General features: G+C 49.5%; 2 protein-coding genes across 2 annotated transcripts in view; both read left to right on the forward strand.

The window, feature by feature from the left end:
• Positions 1–19,565, forward strand: part of ZIM2 (zinc finger imprinted 2) — a 120,698-nt gene that overhangs the window by 89,277 nt on the left and 11,856 nt on the right. The window lies entirely within an intron of this gene.
• Positions 558–9,885, forward strand: LOC132509233 (uncharacterized). Its single transcript, XM_060129951.1, has 6 exons — positions 558–627; positions 1,269–1,360; positions 3,778–3,883; positions 6,221–6,310; positions 8,491–8,582; positions 9,703–9,885. The coding sequence occupies exons 1-6, from the start codon at positions 558–560 to the stop codon at positions 9,883–9,885; spliced, it is 633 nt and encodes a 210-aa protein (XP_059985934.1).

Consider the following 19,565-nt stretch of genomic DNA (forward strand, 5'->3'; position numbering starts at 1 on the left):
TCGTCTTCACCGCAGTCCTGAGAGGCCATCACTTGAGCATCCTGTACCAGAAGAGGCCCCCGAGGACAGGGAAGAGGGGTCCTGGTCTGAACCATTTGGTCAAGGTGCAGTGTAGCCTTAGGACCGGGCTGAAACACAGCACTGGGAATGCTGGCCATGAGTGCACTTATTGAGTGCCTGCTGTATGTCAGACACCAGAGGCCCTTCTGATACCCAGTTAACTGACATTCACTTTCAGGGGCCGAGCACTTCGTGTCATAATATTTCTTGTTTCTCTTAAAGGATCAGAGACCCCACACCCATGGTCTCTGCCCTTGCCCTTGCCAGGCACCACAGCAATTGCTCTCCCCACATCACACACTGGGCCTTGGAAGCCACTCTAGGAGGGAGGCATTGCCAACACTCCCCTTGGATGTTGGGGACCTGGAGACTTGGGAGGGGATGGAGCTGCCTGAGTCCACCTGACAACTGAGAGCGGTGCTGGGGCCATCTGGGTGCCCAGCCCAGGCACTGACTGCTCTGGTCTCCTGTCCATAGGGAGCACCTGTGGTGTCACGATGCTACCTCTCAGCACCATCGAGGGCCAGGAAACGGAGGCGGTGCAGACCAAGCCGCCGGAGAAAGGAGGTGAGACACACACGGAGTGGAAAACTGTGGGCAGGTGGCAGTGGAGAGGGTCTCCAGGGCACGGCTGATCAGGAAGGGTTGACCCTGAAGACTGATCCCAACCCCAAATATCTCCCGCAGGCTCTTCCTGGGGAGGGAGGGCCCTGAGGGGCACCCAGGATGGAACTCCCTGACATCACCTGATGTCAGTGCAACCTGTCACTGCCCTACTCAGAGCTGCAGGGATCTCCTGGGAGCTGAATGAATTTGGGCTCCTTTCTGTGGCCTGGACACCCCTGTTGTCTTACCCCAGCCCCTTCACCCACTGGCATTCCCTGTCTGTTCCCTGTGGACCTTTGGGCTGCAATTTAATGCATGTCTGCAGGCACTGCTGTGCAACCTCCAACAAGTGTCCTAACTTCTCTGTGCTTTGGTTTCCTCTTCTCTAAAGTGGGATGATGAGAGTAGCCATCTCAGAGAGATATTATGAACAACCAAATAAGCTATGATGTGTAAAATACTCAAATACGTGCCTGGCACAAGGAAACTACTCCACACATATTAGCTCTTGCCAGTGGTTTCATAATGAAGATTTTATTATTATTGAGTTTCTCAAGCCTCAGAGGGCAAGATGGCCTCATGCCTCTTTCCTCCTCCCTCAGTCCTGCTTTCTGAGAACACTGATGATCCACCAAAGAAGCCCATCAGAATAAAGGGAACGATGTTATTCAGAGTCCTGCCATTCTGTCCTGTGGTAAGCCTGTTTCTTTCCTCCCTTTGACCAGACTCCTGAGTTCTGAGAGATCCCGAACTTCCTTTGCCCAGCAGAGACACTTGGGTGTCTGTGTGCCCCTTGTCCCTCACTCATCCCAGTTGTGGCCCCATCCTGTGGGGGACAGTTTTCCTTGAAGATGCTGCCTGCTTTCCTGCCTTCTTTTCTTTCCTAATTCCTGACTCTGCTCCAATGTCACCTCCTCCATGAAGCCTCCCTTGCTCACTTTGGCCTCATTTCTCTCTAACCCCTTGCTTTGCTCAGTTTCTTCAGCGTTATTATTACTACCTGAGAGCACACCTGTATCTGTGTGTTCATCATCTGTGTTCCCTACTCGAGTGGTTCTTGGGGAGCAGCAACCTCCTCTGTTGTTCAATGGCATATCCCCCTGCCTAGAACAGATGTAACCAGCGTTAGGCACTGTATACACATGGGCTGATTACGTGAGGGAATGAGTTACGTAAGGATCCCTCCTGCGTAGGCAGCTGTGGCTTTGTCCACCTGGACACCATTCCTCCTTCTCCTACTAACACCCTTGATTTTTCTTGGGGGACCACCTGTCTCCATGCCCTTCGGATGGATCTGATCCCATCCTCAGACCAGCTCCAGGTATGCCCCTGACCAATCAGAGCCGGCAATGCCAAGGTCCCCCGTGATTGTTCCAGGCTGGGCACGTGGCTCACCTTTGCCAATGAGGCGTCTGCTCTGTGTCTGGGATTCTTAACAGGTAGGGGCGGAGTTTGGAGCGGCCCTGATGGGGAACCAGGGGTGCCACGGGGAGAGGTCAGGGGAGGCACAGGGTGAGGATGCTCGCAAGAACACGTTTCCTATTAGTGCCTGCACCAGTCCCAGGGAGGACTCTCTGGAAATGTTATTAGAAAAGAATGTAAGAGTCACAGATTTTGCAAAGCAGTACAAAGATCATCCAAATTCACCAATTGTTAATATTTTTCTGTTGGTATGTTTTCTCTTGTAAATATAATATGTATATTATATGTATATAATATGTATGTTATATATATATGTATATATTCCTCAGTGTGTATCACCTTAGAAATAGAATATTCTCTTATATAGTGTGGTTTTAAAGACCAGAGTCACACCCTGCCACATACTAATGTTTTTTGCTGTTTGTCATATGTTGTTGTTTTTTACCTTTTCCCCCAATGAGATTCAGGGTAGCTATGATCTCTGGAATACCATCTAATTGATGCCGTGTCTTGCATTTGAGCAGGAATTCAGGTATAATTTTCTTCCCACCAGCACAGTAACCACTAACTGCATGAGGCTACTTCAATATCAATGAATCAATCTTAAAAAAAATTCAAAACACGGTTTCTCGGCCGCTCAGGTTTCAGTGGCCAGATGTGGCCAGTAGCTACCGTACTGGACATTGCAGATACAGAACATTGCCATGGTCACAGAAGGTTCTGTCTCAGGACTGGGTTAAATATCTTATATTATCAGAATTATCACACAGTGTAGCCACCAGAAAGTGAGGATATGGGCTTGGTGAGAGCTTTCTTATTTTAAGGTTGTTATTTCAAATTTTGTACGTAATCAAGACTCAATGGCTGTTTTTATATTACACTCTTTTCTTTCTCAGGATCCATATCTTCATAAAGTATTTCTTTTTTAAAAGAAAAACAACAAACTGTATCTATTCACGTTTCTGCCCAAACTGCCCTTTTACCAGAGAGCAGCTTGGCTTCATCTACTGCAGGAGCCGGCACAGAAAATTCTCTAGGTCAGGAGTGGGCAGACTCTGGCCATCCAGCCACAGCCTGTAGTGTAAATAAGGGCTCGTTAGCACAGCCACGTCCATCCTTAGGTAGGGTCTGGGCTGCTTTCCTGCAAAGTCCAGTAGCTGTGACACAGACCTGATGGTGCACAAAGGCTAAACTATTCGCCATGACATCCTTGACAACAAAGGTGACTGATCTGGCTTTGAATAGATGCCAGACTGAAGTCAATACGGGTGAAAGGGTGAGAAAAGTTAGAAGAAGGGGGAAAACAAACTGCTGTGACTGTGATGCACAGTGTAAAGGATATGTTGTGTTTGGGTCCAGCACACATGTGCTTCTATGTGTGTGGCATGTGTTTCTTCATATTCCAGTAAGAAGTTTAGAAACAGTACTTACCCTTATTACCTGAACAACTGATTCTCTTCCACTTAAAACGTGCCATTGGCGACATTTTATATTGGTTTCTCTAACCAATGAGGATGAGGAGGTCCCCGACCTCCCCCAATAATGAAATTGAAGGGAACACTCAGATACCTGTGCTGGTGTCAGAGACTGTTTTAACCACCTGACTAGTGTTGGTGGTCAGGGGGGTTGAGGGGGTGTGCGTGACGCTGAGCGACTCAGCTCTGTACATTCCTCGGAGTTTGTCCACAGATTCCCTGGACATCTTCGGAGCCAGCGCTGCGCGGGCGCCAAGGACAAGCACTGAGCAAGCCTGCCCGCTCCTGCCCAGCGGCCCAGCCAGAAGCCGGGTCCGGAGGTCAGTCCCGCGGCTGCAGCTCTGAAGGGTCTGCGCCATCCGGGCGGGGGCGCAGCGCGGGGCGGCGGGATGGCGCCGCGGGGTCTCCGCGGGGAGGGCGGCGCTCCCAGGCAGGATGCGCGGGTGAATTCTGGGGAGTGGGGTGCAGGAGCTGCTGCCTAGGAGCCCCTGAGACCCGATGGTGCCCGCGGAGGGGCCCCTTGAGGAACCCGCGTCTCGCCTTAGGGCGGCCAGGATGCTCAGACCCTTCTGAGCCGCAGGGCGACTCCAGGTCCGAGGATTTCTCTGGCCGCTGGGAGGAGGGAAGAGTGGAAGCGACAGAGGAGTTTGGGGTGTCAGTAGTAGGGGTGGCGGGGACTCCGTCCAGGACAGGTGGAGGAGGAGCCCGGGTCCTGGTCCTGAGGTTTTAGGGGGTAGAACGGGCAGACGGGGGACTCTAGTTGGATGGAGGAGGCGGGAGGAATAGGTTTGCTCTGCACACCACAGAGGTCAGTCAGGTAACGAATTCGCTTAATGGAACATAGGAAAATGATTTGCGGGAGAATCCAGAAGGTAGTTTGGGGGGTCGGGAGGGGCAGGGAGTCCCTGCAGATGGGTTGAGGGTTCACTAAGGACGCATAAGAAGGTTAGCAGATGAAAAGGGCACTTGGAAAACAGGTTTTGAGCCTCCAGTGCTTCTGTGTGCCTGCGTGCTGCGGGTGGGGGCGGGGGGTGTGCTGGGGCGATTATCTTAGAGCAGCGGCCTCTGCGGATGGGCCCTGGGTGAGAATGAGCGTGGGCCCTGGGTGTAGGCAGAGGGAAATTATGTTGGAGAGGGTGATGTGTAATTTCAGCCTGTGGGCCTGCGTTTGTGGGTGGCTAGAGGGTGTGTGTGTGTGTGTGTGTGTGTGCGCGCGCGCGCGCGCGCGCGCGCGCGTACGTCCAGGACTTTGTGTGAGGAGGGCGTTCAGTACTAACTAGCAGGCCTGCCCACCTGAGTGGTGGGGGTCTCAGAGTTTCCCTGGAGTGTGTCTGCAGGTGTGCTTGTGTCGCCATGTCCCGGTTTCATCAGCGTTCATTTGAAAATGTGTGTTTCCAACAATTGTGTGTGTGTCTGGCTGGCTGGGTGTTCCCACAGATTGATGCCTCTTGTATTTGCATGATTAAGAGTGCGAGTCTGTGATTGCATCTTACACTTCTTAAAAAGGTTTACAGGAAGAGGTGTTGACTCTGATTTTCCAGATAGCGTGTTGTCAGTGTGTCTGTACGTGTGTGTATTTAACCATATTTAATCCTCATGTTTAATAATTAATTTTACTCATTTTTCTGGAGAGGAAAGCTGACAGCACAAGAGGTTAAAGAACCTCTGAAATGGGGCTTGCCAGGTAAAGTACAGGATGCTTACTTAAATTTGAATTTCAGACAAATAATGAATTACCTTTGGGTATAATTATGTCCCAAATATTTCATGGGACTTGGGTATTCGTAAACATAACTTCGTATATCAAATAAGTGATTTTTATGTAGACATTTACCATGTGGTGATTGGGACCTATCATGCTAAAATATGATTTGCCTATCTCAAATTCAAATCTCAGTTTGCTGTGTATTTGTTGTAATATTGTTGTTAACTCTGGCAAACTTGATCCTTGAGATCTCTCAGCTAGTGACAAGCAGGTTGGAATCCCCACAGTGCACCCTCCATACACACTGGCTGAAGTTCTGCCCAGGGTAAAGCTGGGGTGGAGGCGGGGTCCCAGGACCCCACAGCTGAGCCTGCTGCTAGGCACCCTTGCTGCAGTGCTGGCCTCTCCCCAGGGGCTGTGGTGAGGGGTCTGTGGACCGCCCCCCTCGTCTTCACAGCAGTCCTGAGAGGCAGTCACTTGAGCATCCTGTACCAGAAGAGGCCCCCGAGGACAGGGAAGAGGGGTCCTGGTCTGAACCATTTGGTCAAGTTGCCTTATAGCCTTAGGACACAGCTGAAATACTGCACTGGGAATGCTGGCCATGAGTGCACTTATTGAGTGCCTGCTGTATGTCAGACACCACAGGCCCTTCTGATACCCAGTTAACTGAGCTGCACCCATGATTCCCAGCACTCTGTGTCATAATATTTCTTCTTTTCCTTAAAGGGGCGCCATGGCCATCGCTTGCCCCACATCACACACTGGGCCTTGGAAGCCACTCTAGGAGGGAGGCATTGCCAACACTTCCCCTTGGATGTTGGGGACCTGGAGACTTGGGGAGGGGATGGAGCTGCCTGAGTCCATCCAACATCTGAGAGCAGTGCTGGGGTTCACACCCAGGCCATCTGGGTCCCCAGCCCAGGCACTGACTGCTCTGGTCTCCTGTCCATAGGGAGCACCTGTGGTGTCACGATGCTACCTCTCAGCACCGTCGAGGGCCAGGAAACGGAGGCGGTGCAGACCAAGCCGCCGGAGAAAGGAGGTGAGACACACATGGGGTGGAAACCTGTGGGCAAGTGGGAGTGGGGAGAGCCTCCAGGGTAAGGCTGATGAGGAAAGGTTGACCCTGAAGACTGATCCCAACTTCAGATATCTCCTAGTTGCTCTTCCTGGGAAGGGAGGGCCCTGAGCGGCACCCAGGATGGAACCTCCCTGACATCCCCTCGTCAGTGGGTCCTGTCTCTCCCCTGCTCAGAGTCTTCAGGGGTGTCTCTCAGGAGGTGGAATCAATCTGGGCTCCATTTTGTGGCCCGGATACCTGGCTGGACTGGCCCTGCATCCAGTTGCCAGGTCAGGAATTGCAGGGTCAGGTCATTCAGGTGGAATATGAAGGAGGCTTGACCCAAAGAGTCGGCAGGAGTGGGGTGATTCCTGTGAAGCCTGTGGATCCTGCTGGTGGCTTGGACACATGAGTGAGGGCTGTTGGTTTTGCTGGGATGCTTCCTTTCTGAAACGTCTTACTTTGCAATAATTTTATATTCAAAAGAAGTTGCCATAATAGCACATAGAAGTTCCATGGACACTTCATCCCATTTCCCCCAGTATCTTTATTTTATATGATGATACTACAACATCAAAACTAGCCCATGCATATTGGCACAATCCGTGTGTGTTTCTACTTGTGTTTCATCACATCTATAGCTGTGTGTAACCATCATACAAAACAAGATACAGGCCACTTTTTTTTTTTTTTTTTTTTTTGCGGTACGTGGGCCTCTCACTGTTGTGGCCTCTCCCGTTGCGGAGCACAGGCTCCGGACGCGCAGGCTCAGCGGCCATGGCTCACGGACCCAGCCGCTCGGCGGCATGTGGGATCTTCCCGGACCAGGGCACGAACCAGTGTCCCCTGCATCGGCAGGCGGACTCTCAACTACTGCGCCACCAGGGAAGCCCAATACAGGCCACTTTTTTAGCTACCTACTCCCTTACCAGAGGTAGCTACTTTCCAGCTTCTTGTCCAATCTTCCAGAATGTTCTATGCTCACTCATACAGACAAGGATGTGTATCTGTTACTATGTATTTATGTCTGATGCACTGTGTGTACTCTATATGCCACTGCCGGTTCCTATTTTGTCTTCTTTCATTTAATTCTGATCTGACACTTGGTATCTTCCAGTCCCAGTCCCAGTGCTTTCCAAGCACCCAATCACTCATGCTTCACAACTCTGTGAGGTAAGGACAGTGATTGCCCCCCTTTGCAGATGGGAAATCTGAGGGGTGACAGGGATGAATGATTAGCTCATGCTGGGATTTGAAGCGTTTGGCCTCGGGGTCTTTGACCTTAAGCTCTGTGTCCCCTGTCCATCTTGGGGACTCTTCTCCACAAGATGACGACTTTGTGTTCCAGCTGCCTGGCATTCCATGGTCTGTCTGTCCTGTGTTCTAATTTATTTAACCTGGTTCGTACAGGTGGCCATTTGGGTTATTCCCAATCTTTGAGGAAGACAATAAATGCAAGTAGAGGTAGGATTATAGTTGGGCCATATGGCGCACGGAGGAGTATAACCATGATAATGTGTTTAAAAATTGAAATGGAAGCATCAAAGGGGTGTGCATTTGTAATTTTGACGGGTTGACTGAATGGTTCTCCATAGAGAGGCCGATTTCCATTCCCAGCAGGAGTGTAGGAGTTTCTAAGAAAATATCTGGATTTGTTGGTAGCTTTAAAATATCAGGGGATTTCACTCTAAATCAAGACATCTGTCTTCTGTGGGGAAACTAGACAATTTTCTGGAGGGGCATCCCCACAGGCAGCTGCATATCAGCTGTCCCTTCCTCCTGGACACGGGCTCCCCAGGGTGCTACCATCTCCAGAGACCCTGTTGTCTCACCTCAGCCCCTTCACTCACTGACATTCCCTCTCTGTTCCCTGTGGGCCTTCGGGATGCAATTGAATGCATGTCTGCAGGCGCTGCTGTGCAACCTCCAGCAAGTGTCCTAACCTCTGTGCCTTGGTTTCCTCATCTCTAAAGCTGGATGATGATAGTAGCCATCTCAATTTAGCTATGATGTGTAAAATACTTAACTGCGTGCCTGGCACATAGCAAGTACTCAACACATGTTAGTTCTTGTCAATGGTTTCATGATGAAGATCTTATTATTATTGAGTTCTCAAGCCTCAGAGGGCAAGGGGGCCTCATGCCTCTTTCCTCCTCTCTCAGCCCTGCTTCCTGAGAACCCTGGTGAGCCACGGAAGAAGTCCACTGGAATGAAGGGAAGACTGTCATTCAAAGTCCTGCCAATCTGTCCCATGGTAAGCCTGTTTGTTTCCTCCCTTTGACCAGAGGCTCCTGGGTTCTGAGAGGTCAAGTACTTCCACGACCCTCTCTGCTCAGCAGAGACCCTTGGGTGGCCAGGTGCCCCTTGTCCCCCCCAAGGATGTGGCCCCATCTGTAAGGGATGGTTTTCCTTGAAGATGCTGCCCTCTTTCCTGCTTCCTTCTCTTTCCTAATTCCTGCCTCTGCTCCAATGTCACCTCCTCCATGAAGCCTCCCTTGCTCACTTTTGCCCCACCCCCCTGCCTTGCTGAATATTTGTCAGATAATTATTGCTACCCGAAAGCATACCTTGTATTTGTTTGTTCATTCTGAAGGGGTAGGAACCTGTTCTGTTGTTCAATGACATATCCCCCCTGGCTAGAACAGATGTAACCAGCGGTAGGCACTGTACACATGTGGGCTGATTAAATGAAGGAATGAATTAGGGAACGGTCCCTGCTGAGGCAGGCAGCTGTGGCTTTGTCCACCTGGATACCATTCCTCGTTCTTTTGTTAAAACACTTGATTTGTGGGAGGACCATCTGCCTCCATGAACTTTGGATGTGTCTGATCCCATCCTCAGACCAGCTCCAGCTATGCCCCTGACCAATCAGAGCCGGCAATGCCAGGGTTCCCTGTGATTGGTTCCAGGCTGGGCACGTGACTCAACCTTAGCCAATGAGGAGTCTCCTCCATCTCTGGGATTCTTAACAGGTGGGAGGGGAGTTTGGAGGGCCCTGATGGGGAATCAGGGGGGCCGTGGGTAGAGGTCAGGTGAGACACAGGGGCAGGATGCTCGCAAGAACACCCTTCCTGTTAGTGCCTGCAACAGTCCCAGGGAGGACTTTTGAAGAGGTTTTCTTATTAGGGAATAGTGTGAGAATCAAAGACTTTATGAAAACAGTACAAAGGTCATCCAAATCCACCGATCGTTAACACATTTTCTATTTGCATGTTTTCTCTAATATGAATATATATAATACATGATGTTGATGGTGCTCAACATCCTGCAATGTACAGGATGCCCCCCTTCCCCGAAAGAATGATCTGACCCCAAAATGTCATTACTGTGACACTAATGTTCTCTTCTTTCTTCTCTGTTCGCTTTCCTTCCAGCCAAGCGTTTGCTTCACCTATTACTTGGAACAGGATGACCCTGACTCTGATTCCCAATTTCCTCCTGAACCTTTGAAAACTGACCCAAATTGCACCTTCGTTCCTCTGCCTGTGTTAGAGTTTCATGAAATCAAGGTGTGTGAATGTCCCCTGTGCTGTCTCAGCTTTGTCACTGCTTCCTAATACCTGAGCTCCCTCTGCTTCCTGCTCTTGACTCAGCACCCTGGAATCATGCATGCTGGGCTACTGTGATGTAAAGTCCCCAAATACAGCTGCTTAAATAAACCGAACTTGATGTCTCTCTCATGATTGTGGTCTGTGTGTAAAACTCCCCCAGCCGGCGTATTGCATTCCCGTAGAGTTGGGCAGCCAAGTTCCTTTGACCTTGGTGCTCTGTGCCACGTGGCTGGAGAGGGCTCACCCCCCCATATCCCGTCCACATTGTGGCTCAGGGGAAGGGGAGGAGGATGAGGGAAGGGGAAGACACACTTTAGTCCTTCAGAGGACAACTCCTACAAGATGCCCAGATCACTTTTCCTCAAACCTCATTGGCCAGAGCATAGTCACATGACCAATCTAGCTGCAAGAGATGCTGGGAAGTGCAGTCCTTAGCTGGGCAATCCTGTGTCACCTACTAGCTTCTATTATTACAGCAAAGGAGGATGAATATTGTGTCCACCGCTGACCAGGTCTCTTATGTTAATTTAGCCCCGGCACCAGGCTGTGATGAATACATGAGTGAATAAATGTACTCTTCAATACTGTATCTCTCTCCCATTGACTAGGAGCTCCTCCATTTTTACACAAATATTTAGAATGATGAACATTTCTTGAGCACTGACCATGTGGTAGGCACTGAGCTAATGTCTTTACACATTTTGATCCACTTAATTCTCACAACCATATGGCTGGTTCTGTTATTATCCATCTTTCCAAGAGAAGAGAACAGAGGCACAGAGAGTTCATGTCACTTGCTTCAGGTCACACAGATCATAAGTAGCCAAGCCGAGATTCGACCCAGGCAGGCTGGCTCCAGAGTCTCTGCCAACAACCACAAAGTCGAAGCTGTCGACTGAAGTAAAAATACACAACACGAGAGGGGTGAAGTTCAATTTTACTTGGGGACTTACTGCGGATTAGAACCAGGAGATAGCCTCTCAGAGAGCTCTGAGGAACTGCTCCAAAAGGTAGGTAGGAGGTCAGTTTCTGTGTGATTTTGGAGAAGGGGTCCATGCAGTCAAGCACACATCTCAGCACAAGGTTCCTGTTGGTCATGAAGAACAGACATCTCAGTCAATGATTTTAGTGCTTTTCTAAGTATGGGAAGATGCAAGAATCTTGGTTCATAATATTTTCTCCTGAAAATATCTAATTATCTGAGGGCCATTTCCTCCACTTTTCCCAGAGCATAGAATGCCTCACCCGGATCTTCACTCTGAATTCCTTTCCGGGTGAACTGTAGGTAGGACTAGAGAGTGGGGAGCATCCTTTAGTTGGTGAATTTTAGAAGCAACAGCCACAAGGGGTCGTGGAGGTGGCTCTGCTGAGGTTTCTGGGCTCCTCCAGATGCCTGGTGGACGCTGGTCCTCAGCTCACCTAGGCTGGCTTCTCTTGGGGGACTGGGGAGACCTGGCCCTGCTCTAGGTAACTTTCATCCTCCAGCAGGCTTGCCTAGGCATGTTCATCCCCACGCAGTGTTCAGGGCACAAGATAGAAACCAATAACAGTTTCTCAAGCACTTCAAACTTCTCCTTAAGTCACATTTTGCCAGGATCCCATTGGCCAAAGCAATTTTCATGGCCAAGCACAGATTCAGAACAGGAGGGCACTGCACACTTAAATGTCAAATGGTATGGACATGGGGCAGGGTGGAAAACTCTGGCCATTTTTGCAATCTACCACAATGCAATTCTGAACACATTCCCAACTTCCAGTGGATTTCCATGTCCTCTCCTGGGCCGCGTGGGGGACCAGTCCCTCCGTGAACAAGGATGCTGTCTGGAGGTACAGGAACCAGTGATCTTCAAGGACGTGGCCATGTCCTTCCCCCAGGTCCTGCTGGAGCTGGTTCAGAAGGACCTGTACAAGGACATGTTATTGACAACTGTGGGAATCTGAGCTCCCTGTGTAAGGACGGCCTCCCCCAGTTCAGACAGGGCTCACCGGAGCTTGGTGGTCTGGTGATTCCAAAAGGCTATAAAGTTTCCAGAAGACACGGATGAGCTCCAGCCCCGGACTGGCCTCTAGCACTGGGATTTTGATGGTGTTGGCTCTGCTCCTGGTCTCAAGACAGCTTCCAGGAGCCCCAGGAGCACCAGTGCTCTAATTCACTTGCAACAGGAATGGTAGACTATTTTGGTGCTTGTATTCGCCCCAGGAGTCTGACCTGATCTGATTGGACCTGGCTTCATCACATGACCACAGCTAACCAATTACAGTGGCCAGAGAGATAAGGTATGAGCTGATTGGCTGATGTACGCAATGGGGTGGGCTCTGCTGCCTGGGAACTACTTGGATCTCCATCCTTAGAAATTTGAGCTGGTGGGTTGGAAGGTGTGGGTAGGTCAAGGTGGATGTGGAGGCTGGGGAGGGAGTTTCCCCCACGTTCTCTCTGGAGGTCCTTTTTTATCACACGGTTGGTCTTTCTATGCAAACATTTGGTCTGGGTTGCATGCTGGGAGGCATCTCACTCTTCGTTCCTTCTTTGGAGCAGGGCATCAGGTTTTCAAACCAAAGTTGACCACCAGGTTGGAGCAAGGAGATGATCCTGGTGTCAGGGAGAGAGATGTCCCTGGAGCCCCCCAGCGAGGTGATGTGGAATCAACGTGAGCAGGAGAGAGAGCACTGCAATCTCCATGGGAAATCCTCCCTATACGCCCCCGGGGAGGTGGGACTAGTCTGCAGGACAAGTTTCCTTCCAGGATGGCTTTTCCATTCCTCCAGCCCGAGAGATCCTTTCCACTCTCATGTTCTCATCCCCACCCTTCTTCCTTGTCCTGCATCCTCTGTATCAGACTCCTTGGGTGGCAGGTGACAGAAACCCTGACTCAGGGCCTTGGCACTGAGTGTTTCCTCCATCTGCAGGGCCCCTCCTCCAGGGTTTTTCTGCTGCTGCTTCAGCCAGCACCTTTTAATTTTCCTCCTTGTATGCATGTAGTGGGGCCTTCATAGTTTACAAGATATTTATGGCAGTTCTTTCGTGCTGGCTGGTTTTAAGATTATCACCAGTTTACAGCCCTCTGTTACTTAGGAAGGCATCCACCCATTTCTGAGTAGTAAAATTATCACCTATCAGCTTCTTCGCCTCAAGAATATAGGAGAACATACAGAGAGTTTTCTCATTCAGATAATACACACATTTCATAAGAATCCCAAATAGTAACAAGGTGTCTTCATTATAAAAACAAACAAACAAACAACCTCTTTCTCACTCCAGCTTCTACTTCTGAAGTTCTAACTTTGTTGATATTTATAACCTATCCAGCTTGAGATATTTCAATAAATTAAAGTTTTGTTTTCCAAAACCAGATTCCAGTGGTACAAGTACACATCCATCAGAATGACTAGAGGAAAAATATGAGAGTTGGTGAGGCTGTGAAACCCCTGGAACTCTCATGCATTGTTGTGGAAGGGTAAATTGGTGCAGCTCTTCAGAAGAGAAAACTAGTGGCTGTCGTCTAGGAGAATTGCACCTATACACGCTCCGATCCGAATAACTCCACAGTGTGGCTGGGGGTCACTGTGTGTCTGATGATTCTGCAGCCCCCTACCCCGCCCCCCTCCCCGTGACCCGGGCATCCAGGCTGTTGTGTCTCTGCTGCTCAGAAGCATAACCTGCGGCTCTTCCCTGTCAACTCGCACTTCCCTTCTCCTGGAAGACCTGGTCCAGGACTGGGTCCAGGTGGGGCGAGGGGGAGGGGCGCTGTGGGGAGGATGGCTGTTTGAGGCCCAGCTGGAATGCCCAGAAACAGAGACAGTGAGGCAGGAACGCTGGGGTCAAAGAGGAGGTGCAGGACCAGGATTTCCAAACCCTAGTAACGATAAGTTGTAGCCAGCATGACAACTTTGTATACTTTGTTTCAGGCACTGTTTCAGTCACTCGACCTGAGTATCTATGTGGGCAGGGGAGGGGCAGTGGTCGTGAGGGGCTCCTTTCGCGCCTTTGTCCTGCGCGGTCCCCGGGCACGTTTTCTGGACCCTCTGCAGGATGCCTGGGACCAGCACTGAGCTAGCCCGCCCCGCCCCTGTTCCCCGGGAAGCCCGCGCCAAGTCACAACCCGTTCGGGAGGTCAGTCCTGCCGTTGCAGCTCTGAAGGGTCTGCGTGTGCCCGGGGCTGGAGGGCTGATGGGGGTCGGGGCAGCAGTGGGATTGCGCTGAGGGGCTGCAGAGGGAAAGGGAGGGGGCTCTCGGGGAGGGGGCTCCCTGAGAGCGCGCGCCAAGTGCGTTCAGGGTCTGGGGGTCTCAAGGGGCGCTGCCTAGGAACCCGGGACCCGTGTGGCGGGCGCGCCGGCTAGTCACGTTGAGGACCAGGGAGTCACCCCAGGACGGCCAGCAGTTCTTGGTCCAGTTGAGCGCACAGGCGACTCTGATTCCCGTGGATTCCTCCTGCCACCTAGAGGAGAGAAGACCGAAGGGACAAAACAGGACGCTGGGTCCAGCAGGGAGGGGGACAACGGGGGCTCTGTCTTCCTGACTGGTGGGGAGCACGGGTCCAGGGGGTATGGGGACAGCGACAGGGACAGTGATGCAGGGAATCTGAAGCCCCGGAGAGGATGTGAAGGAAGCCATCTCCTGATACTCACCCCCTAATAACAATAAAATTGTAGCTAACCCATAAATTGCCTGTACAGGTCTCATACACTATTTCAGTCACTTGACATGTGATGTGGTTCAGGATACCCTACGCCTAAACGTGGCACCTGGCATATTGAAGCTGAAGGGGTTTGAGAAAACAGCCAAAGCAGGAAATTCACTCTCACCTCTCCTTTCCCCTTCTTCCCTGAAAGAGGTCATAAATCCCTCATGGGAGACGTGCCCTCCCTATACCAGGAGGAAAGGAGCATCCTTAACGCCAAAGAAAAAGGAACGCTTCCAAGAAGAATCCTAACACACAGGCCTTGCTAAGTTTCCACCAGGTTATTACACTTACCTCCTATTCCTTAACCTCTTATAGTCTTCCACAACTGTCCACGCCCTATCAAACCTAGCATAAAATACTCAGGTCTATTTCTTTGGGTCTTCATTTCCTTAGGAAGGCTCTTGTGTCATGTAAAAGTTATATTAAAACAACTTGTAGGCTTTTCTCCTGTTAATCGTCTTTGTTAGTTAACTTTCAGACCCACCCAGGGACCATAAGAGGGTAGAGGAAAAAACTTTCCTCCACTACGCATGTACTTAATCATATTTGATTCTTATATTTAATAAGTTACTGTCTTTTCATTCTGGAGGGACAAACTGAGGCTCAGAGAGTTTAAATGACCTCTGAGTTGTAGATTTCCAGATAAGGAGGGCACTTTTGGGGAATCCCCCCACCAGGAGTTTGTGTGTTCCGACTTTGTGAGACTAGGCTTGACCCTGCAAGAGTCTGCATGTGTATACCTAAAAAGTCATCGCCAAATCTCAGGTCATAGGTTTTTCTCTTATGTTTTCTTCCAGGAGTTTTCAAGTTTTGGTTTTACATTTAGGTGTGTGATCCATTTTGAGTTAATTTTTGTGATGGGTATAAGGTCTGTGTCAAGAAATATTAACCATTATGTCATCATCATCATCACTACCATGAACATCATTATGCATAAAATAATTATTGCACGTTTCAGTATGCTTTCCCCGCATATCTTGAGCCCCTGCCCGATAAATATTCTTTAGTTAAATACAAATGGCTCCTAAACACAGGAAAACATGTTCTACCTTGCTCATGAAAAAAGAAACATAAACTAGAACTGCCTTGAGTTTCTCAACCTTGGTTTTGGAAAATTTGGAAAAGCATCATATAACACTGAGAATGCAGGTTTGCTCACACAGGCTGGTGGGGGTCTAAGCTGCAACAGTGTCTATGGAACGCAATTTAGAAATCTCTATCAAAATGACACACACATGTGCACTTTGCCTCAGCGATTCCACTCCAGGGGATTTATCTTCCTAGCAGATTTACACATCTCGGAATCGCTGAAGGTCAAAGTTATGCACTGAATACTGGTAGCAAAGGGCTGAAAACAACTTAACCACCCAGTAGTCAGGAATGGGTTAAATAAATCAAGTCACAACTATACAGCAGAATCCAAACAGCTGTTCAGAAACAGTGGGCAAATTCTCTTTGTACTGATATGAAAAGCTCTCCAAGGTATACTGGTAAGTAAAAAATGAAGGCACAGAATACTGTGCAAAGTCTCCCACCTTTTGCATAAAAAAGGGAGGAAATAAGACCATGAGTATTTTTGCAAACATAAAAATATATGTATTATTTTTGGACAAATATATAATTATACCTAATAGTGAATCTATGTATCATCATAATGATAGGTGTGTTATATATTACTTAAGTACACATTTTATGTTACAGTATATATCATATTGTGCAAGTGTCATACATTGTATTATATCTTTACATTTCAAATTTATTTATAAGATATATATTATATTTATATTTAAAATAGTGTATATTTTAAAATATATTTATTTGTATTACAGATATATATGTACAGAATATGTATTATAGTATAGATACACGTTTATAATATATATCAATGATAACCAGACGCATCTGTGTGTATAATGCACAAATACATATACATATATATCTACTTATATATACATAAAGAAATTGTGGAAGGACGCTGAAAACGTTCATGCTTTCATAATTATTCAATATAATTATTCATAAATATTTAAATAGTTGCACTGGTTACCTGGGTGTATGTGGTTTATGACATTAAAAAGTTGGTGGGTGAACACCACACACTAAAATAAACTCAAAATGGATTAAAGACTTAAATGTAAGGCCAGACACTATAAAACTCTTAGAGGAAAACATAGGCAGAACGGTCTATGCCATAAATCACAGCAAGATCCTTCTTGACCCGCCTCCTAGAGAAATGGAAATAAAAACAAAAATAAACAAATGGGACCTAATGAAACTTAAAAGCTTTTGCACAGCAAAGGAAACCATAAACAAGACCAAAAGACAACCCTCAGAATGGGAGAAAATATTTGCAAATGAAGCAACCGACAAAGGATTAATCTCCAAAATTTACAAGCAGCTCATGCAGCTCAATATCAAAATAACAAACAACTCAATCCAAAAATGGGCAGAAGACCTAAACAGACATTTCTCCAAAAAAGATATACAGATTGCCAACAAACACATGAAAGCATGCTCAACATCACTAATTATTAGAGAAATGCAAATCAAAAACTACAATGAGGTATCACCTCACACCAGTCAGAATGGCCATCATCAAAAAATCTACAAACAATAAATGCTGGAGAGGGTGTGGAGAAAAGGGAACCCTCTTGCACTGTTGGTGGGAATGTAAATTGATACAGCCACTATGGAGAACAGTATGGAGGTTCCTTAAAAAACTACAAATAGAACTACCATACGACCCAGCAATCCCACTACTGGGCATTTACCCTGAGAAAACCATAATTCAAAGAGAGTCATGTACCACAATGTTCATTGAAGCTCTATTTACAACAGCCAGGACATGGAAGCAACCTAAGTGTCCATCGACATGAATGGATAAAGAAGATGTGGCACATATATACAATGGAATATTACTCAGCCATAAAAAGAAACGAAATTGAGTTATTTGCAGTGAGGTGGATGGACCTAGGGTCTATCCTACAGAGTGAAGTAAGTTAGAAAGAGAAAAACAAATACTGTATGCTAACACATATATATGGAATCTAAAAAAAAAAAAAAAAGGTTCTGAAGAACCTAGGGGCAGGACAGGAATAAAGACACAGACATAGAGAATGGACTTGAGGACACGGGCAGGGAGACGGGTAAGCTGGGATGAAGTGAGAGAGTGGCACGGACTTATATACACTACCAAATGTAAAAGAGATAGCTAGTGGGAAGCAGCCACATAGTACGGGGAGATCAGCTCGGTGCTTGGTGACCACCTAGAGGGGTGGGATAGGGAGTGTGGGAGTGAGATGCAAGAGGGAGAGGATATGGGGATATATGTATATGCATAGCTGATTCACTATGTTATACAGCAGAAACTAACACACCATTGTAAAGCAATTATACTCCAATAAAGGTGTTAAAAATAATTGGTGGGTGGCACACACACACACACACACACACAAACGGTGAGCAGACTTTCCACTGCATACTGCTTATTTAATTAAAAAAAATTTAAACCATGTGTTAACTATTGAAAAAATTACTAAAGCATTTACAGGAAGGTCTTCCGTCCCCTCCAATCCAGCCTGGTTCTCGCGTGTCCCCCAGTGGAGCCGGCCGGAAGCGGCCTGCGTTTCCCGCGCAGCCCTCCGGCCGCCCCACAAGGCGCATGAGCAGGCCGCACATAGCGCATGCGCCGCGGGTTTGGGCGCCAAGTCTGAGGCCGAGCGTTTCAGTCAGGCGGCGGCGGCGGAGGCGGCGTCGGGCTAGCAAGGTGAGCGCGCGCTGTCCCGGGTCGCACACTGCGGGAGGCACGTGGGGGCACGGAGCGGGCTCGCGGGCAGTGGAGGCGCGGGCCTACCTGAGGCGACTCTGGGGGGGCCGGGACCCTTCACTGGGAAGTTGACGGGAAAGGCGCTAAATAGCGGCCCTGAGGGGAAGAGGCGGGAGGCCGCGCGGGCGGTGGTCGGCTCTGAGGAGGACGCGGCGGCCTCCCTGCCCCTCACGCCTCGGCCTCCTGCCAACGACCTCCTCGGCCAGAAGGCTTTCAGGCCTGGACGGTCTGCCCGCCCCCGCCCTTCGCAACCAAACACCCTCCTTTCCCCTTGAAGACCTTCGCCCACCCCTCCCCTTCGAGGACCCCCCCTTCCCCTCAGAACATCCTCCTTCCCCCTTGAGGACCCTCCCCCCGCCCTCCCCCCAGAACCCCTCCTTCCCTCTTGAGGACCCCCACCCTCCCCTTCGAGTACCCCCCAGCCCTCCCCCTCCAGGACCCCTGCCCTCCTCCTCAAGGACCCAACCCTGGCCCTTCCCTTGCTAGAGCACCCTCCCTCCCCTTGAGGATCCCCCCTCCTCCTCAAGGATTGCCCCACCCCCCTGCCCTCCTCAAGGACCACCCTCCCTTTTGAGGACCCCCCAGTCACTCCCCCCCGTAGGCCCCCTCCACTCCGCATCCAGACCCCACGCCCCCTTAAGCCCCCACCTCTCCCCTCAAGGCCCAGCTCTCATACTTGGCCCTGCCTTTGTCCCGCCCCTCTGCCCTAACTCTCTCCCAGCTCCACCCCCTTTATCTACCTCAGCTCAACTCCTTCATTCTGCTCCTCCCTACCTCTGTCCCACCTTTCCTCTCTGTTTTTCCCCCTTGCTCTGGTTCCACCTCTCCTCTCCCAGTCCCTTACCTTCCCTCTACCTCAGCACTGTCCCCACTTCTGCTGCTCTACCTCAGTCCCACTCTGTGTCTGTCCGCTGTGCCTTGGCCCCTGCCCCTCCTTGCTGCTCCTCTCCCCCATCTCAGTCCCACCCCTCCTGTCTGTGTTCCTTCCCCTTGCCCCATGTCTCCTTCTCCCTCAGCCCTGTTCCACCTTCTCCTCCACTTCTGTCCCAACCCTCCTCTCCGTATCCTTCCCCTCTGTCCTGGCTCTGGACCCCTCTCTCTCCTCAGTCCCGCCTCTCTTTTCTGCTGCTCCTTTACCTGAGTCCTGCCCCTTCTTTCTGTGTGCCTAGCCCGTGCCC

The sequence above is a fragment of the Lagenorhynchus albirostris genome, chromosome 19, assembly GCF_949774975.1.
Source record: "Lagenorhynchus albirostris chromosome 19, mLagAlb1.1, whole genome shotgun sequence".
NCBI lineage: Eukaryota > Metazoa > Chordata > Mammalia > Artiodactyla > Delphinidae > Lagenorhynchus > Lagenorhynchus albirostris.

Bases quoted from the DNA above. Each gene is read 5' to 3' on its own strand.
- LOC132509233 (XM_060129951.1), top strand. From the start codon at position 558: ATGCTACCTCTCAGCACCATCGAGGGCCAGGAAACGGAGGCGGTGCAG. The intron at 6,311-8,490 runs GTGAGACACACA...CTCCTCTCTCAG, and splicing joins CAAGCCGCCGGAGAAAGGAG to CCCTGCTTCCTGAGAACCCT. The intron at 8,583-9,702 runs GTAAGCCTGTTT...CTTTCCTTCCAG, and splicing joins TCCTGCCAATCTGTCCCATG to CCAAGCGTTTGCTTCACCTA.